We start from the raw sequence: 4,287 nt of genomic DNA on the forward strand, positions 1-4,287 counted from the left end.
TGCCAAGTAGGTTTTCACATATAAAGAATTTGCTTTGTGTTGGCATAATGGTCAAAATAAACAAGAGAAGAAAATAAATCATAAATAGAAGCGGAACAATATAACAGTATATTCACAGTATAAAAGGGAGAAAGGACTTATTCTGTGTGTGTGTATGTACGTTTAGCATTGTAGGAGTCTAGTTGCGTATCATAACGCAGTTATTTGACTTATCCATGATTATCCAATCGCTGTATGATCCAAGAAAAAAAGGTGGGCTCGTCGGGATTTTGGAACCGGAGACCTTCGCCCACCTTAAGCGAGAATCATACCCCTAGACCAACGAGCCGCCGCGAGATCTGCTTTCAACAACAGATTATTAGAACTTTAATGATCGCCGAAATATTGAGTGTTTTTTAGTTTGTGCTTCTATGTATATACAAAAAAATATTGTTGTTGAGCTTTTAGTATCAAAGCGCAACGACTCATAACAAATGAACTGTACTTCCTATTCAAACATAAGTACGTAACAAAGCGAGATGATTCACTCCTGAACGTCTGCGTCTTCGTTTACCACAGCAGCATTACTGTTCTGACAGACTTTAATTATATCTTATCATATTGATTGGCTGCGTGATTCAACCAAACATATTAATGTACACGCACCTTACTTATGCAACAGTTGCATTTTTAACCCATAGTGTCATTCAAATTGTAGAAACAATGCATGTTAGAGAAGCCATTCTAGGATGAATCTCCATAGTTACAATAAATGAATAGTCAAACAGGGAAAACGTGTTATTATAAGACATTAGGACAGTTTTAAAACACTGTAAATCAGTGTCTTAACTGAGCTGCTTCGTGCCGTGGCTTACTACCAAGCTGAGTTGTTAGTAGATATCAGCTTTTACTTTAATGTTGTGTCTATGCGATTTGACTCACAGACGACGTGTACGTTTGAGACGGTGAATGATCTTGTGCGTCGTTACTCTTCGCGGTGCAGTCACCTACCGGCCTGCCGACGTGGCGGGGCGGAAGAAGAGCTGCTGGCTGACACCAGACGGGTGAGCTGCACTGTCACTTTCACTAAAACAGAACTGTCTTTGAGCTTTTCTAACTTTCCTTTGCCTGCAACAACCGAAAAGACAAACCTCTGCGACAGAAACCGCAAGCTGGCGTTTCATGAATGTGCTGCAATGTTGGAAATGTGTTTGTGTCGCTCGTTAAGTTGATCATAAAGCTGCGAATAATAGCCTAATTGTGTTGTATTCGTATTTCAAACACAACAGAGGTCTTTGTTGAGTGCTTGCTGCACATCCTTGTGTGCGTTGTCACAGTGTAATAATGTGTTTAAACAGTGTTAAAGAAGCAGACGATGTTTTTAAAAATACGCAGACAAGGCTCGTATTGATGTTTTGTAATGATTGTTGTGATTGAGTGATGTGTTATAGGCTATAATTTGATTTCTACAGTCTCTTTAGACAGTTTACGGAATAAGTACAACATGTAAATTCTTAATACTTCAGATCAAAAGGAAATATTGGCGTTTTATACTCATTGTGCCTTGTTAGGCAGGCTGTAGTCTTTTATTCTGGGCAAATGTTGATATTATGAAGCGGTTTATTCACCATCTGCTGCATACAGTTTATCGAAGATAACATTGTGCTAAATGACATTTTGCTGCCAGGAAACCGGCTTAAACAAACTTAACAGTGATTGAACACATTGGGATGAGAGCAGTGATGTGGATGCACGTACAGCGACCGACCACTGGGTGGTGGTGTTGAACCTTGTGAAGCGTTAAACAAGGTTTTTTTGGCTCAATTTTCAAAATTTTTTAATGTGCACAACTTCTAATACGAATATTGTTCTGGCCTCAAAAGTTAACATAGCATGCAAAAAAATAAAATAATAAAAATAGGAATGTGTCAGGAATTTTATGAGCAACATAACTGTAAATGTTCATCATTTAATTTGTATTTTTGAAGCATTATTATCTAATAATGCTAATCTGTGATGGTTATTTCCTCAGAGATGATACAAATAGCAACAAAGTAAAATAAATGTACCTTTTACAGAAATTATACATGACTTCCTTTAGAAAAGTTATAAAACCATTTATTTTTATTGTCTATTATACTGTATTATACTCTAAATATAAAGTATTAAGTAAATCTTACATCCATACAAAGCAAAAAATAATGATTGTAACAGTTTAGTTTTCTGTTCTGTATCGACCATAAAGTTTGACCTCAAACATTTGATGTTTTGACTCTTAAATAGTCTGTAATGCTGAATTTGTGCAACATTTTAAAAGTAAAGATAAGGAGAGAAATAGATGGCGGTGGTGGTCAAGTGATTCGGTAGTTATGTTGCAATGATGATCACCTGGCTGTTAAAATAAGGAGAAATGTTTGCTTTGTATTGATCTATGGATCTTTATGTCTTGAGGATCTGAACTTTGTGCTAATGTGAAGGTGTCCGTCTGAGCATGTGATTATTTTACATATTTAAATTAGAGCTAATGATAGGTCGATTATTCAATTGGTTTATAGACGTAAAATTTTGATCATTTAGGTTAATTATTAAGAAACAAAATACTGTAATCATGAGACACCACAACCCCACATAGACATTAATTACATTCCCCAAATTAAAACATCTGTTTGTACCTTGTAAGTTTAAATGTTTGTTATATTGTTGTTTGTGTTTATGCAGTGTATGCACACTTTCTCATCTAAAATCAGGGATCTCTTCTCTTCCAGATCACCATGTCCCAAGCAGCTGCCCCCTCTGACGCAGACCCCTCTGCTGACATCACCCCTGCACCTACCCAGCCCCCTCATACTGACCAGGGCTCCTGCCAGGATGTCCCAGAAGCCCTTGCACCGCCCTCGGCCCCTCTGCAGCCTCCTTTGATCCCTGAGAGTGTCGTCCTCCTGCAGTCCAGCGAGGAGAAGACCACAGAGGACCCCACCACCACCACCAAGACTTCAGAGGGTCCGACTGACCAACCGGAGCCTCCCACTGACGGTCAGCTGATCGAATGTGACCAACCAGTGAGTCTGGAGCCAGACGCTGTAGAGGAGGACGTGGAGGTGTGTAGCTGATTAGTGATTAATATTGATATTGATATTTGTGAGTTTAGAATTCTGATTATTATATACTGTTCAATACTTGCCAACGCTCTCTGGATGACAAACTAATGGAGACACTGTTTCTAATACATATATACTGTGTATAAATATATATATGTGTCTTTTTGTGCTGCAGTTTCTTGTTTAAGTTCAGTCGACATATTGATTGATACAGATTTATCTGCAATAAGCTAATATCAACCGATATATCAGCCTTTATCAGTGCAGCCTTTAGCTGAGTATAATTTTGAGGTACTTGTAAAAGTATTTCTATTTCCTGCTTTGTTATACTTCTATTTATATTATTATGGATAAAGATACGACTTTATTGATTCCTTGGAAAATTCACAAGCAGTATATATTAAAAGTAAAAAAAAATCCCTACTGTTACCAGCTGCAACATTAAAGTAATGTACATATTAATTCATTAATATATTATATATCATAATCCAAGTGTGTAATATTAATTATTCTGAAAAGGTCCATTCTGTGTAATGATTTACTTTTTGTACTTTTAGTGTATTTTGATGCTAATACTTTTACTTAAAGCAGCAGCAAGGAAGTTTAATTCTTTGTTGCAATGAGTCTGTAGTGTTCCCTCCACCTCATTTCATTGATTTCAAGGGGAATTCGACCAAAACCAACCTAGTGGCAGGCGTTAAGAATAATGTAAAAATAGCCTTACATCTTCTCACTGATGGTCTTTGTTTATGTAGTTCATACAGAGACACCAGTATTAAGTTGTAGTTTCATAAGCAGTTCTTCCACTACTGGCCCATATTCACCTGAGCTTAATTAACTTAATTCACATATGACTTTAGGGTTGATCAGTCGGCAGAATATTTATCAGCAACTAAGTTATGATACTAACATCAGCACTTGCTGTTTTTAAATGTGCTTCTCAGTTTTCAGTTTGGTGCTTTTCTTTGTGTAAGAGTTTAGTATCTTTAGATTTTAGACTGTGGATACAAATAAACCAGATTTCACTCGGGGCTTTGGGGAACTGTGACTGTCTAATAATGAAAATAGTTTGCCTTTGAGGCTTGTAAAGATTAGCTTTGTCTGGATCAGCAGATCCTGCTGTATGTCTAGTATTTCTAAAAAAATAATGCAGACAAAAGCAATGTTTTCTAACTATTACTGTAACGTGTGTATATGTGTGTTTATGTGT

General features: G+C 36.8%; 1 protein-coding gene across 1 annotated transcript in view; it reads left to right on the plus strand.

Moving 5' to 3' along the window:
- Positions 1 to 972: 972 nt before the first annotated feature.
- The window catches only part of fam114a1 (family with sequence similarity 114 member A1), a 10,093-nt gene continuing 6,778 nt past the window's right edge, over positions 973 to 4,287 (plus strand). Inside the window, 2 exon segments of the mRNA XM_035659733.1 lie at positions 973 to 1,043; positions 2,745 to 3,077. Of these exon segments, the coding sequence (XP_035515626.1) occupies positions 2,751 to 3,077 (327 nt within the window). The 5' untranslated portion in view covers positions 973 to 1,043; positions 2,745 to 2,750.

The sequence above is a fragment of the Morone saxatilis genome, unplaced genomic scaffold (assembly GCF_004916995.1).
Source record: "Morone saxatilis isolate NCDOM2014 unplaced genomic scaffold, NCSU_SB_2.0 Contig17, whole genome shotgun sequence".
Taxonomy (NCBI): Eukaryota; Metazoa; Chordata; class Actinopteri; family Moronidae; genus Morone; species Morone saxatilis.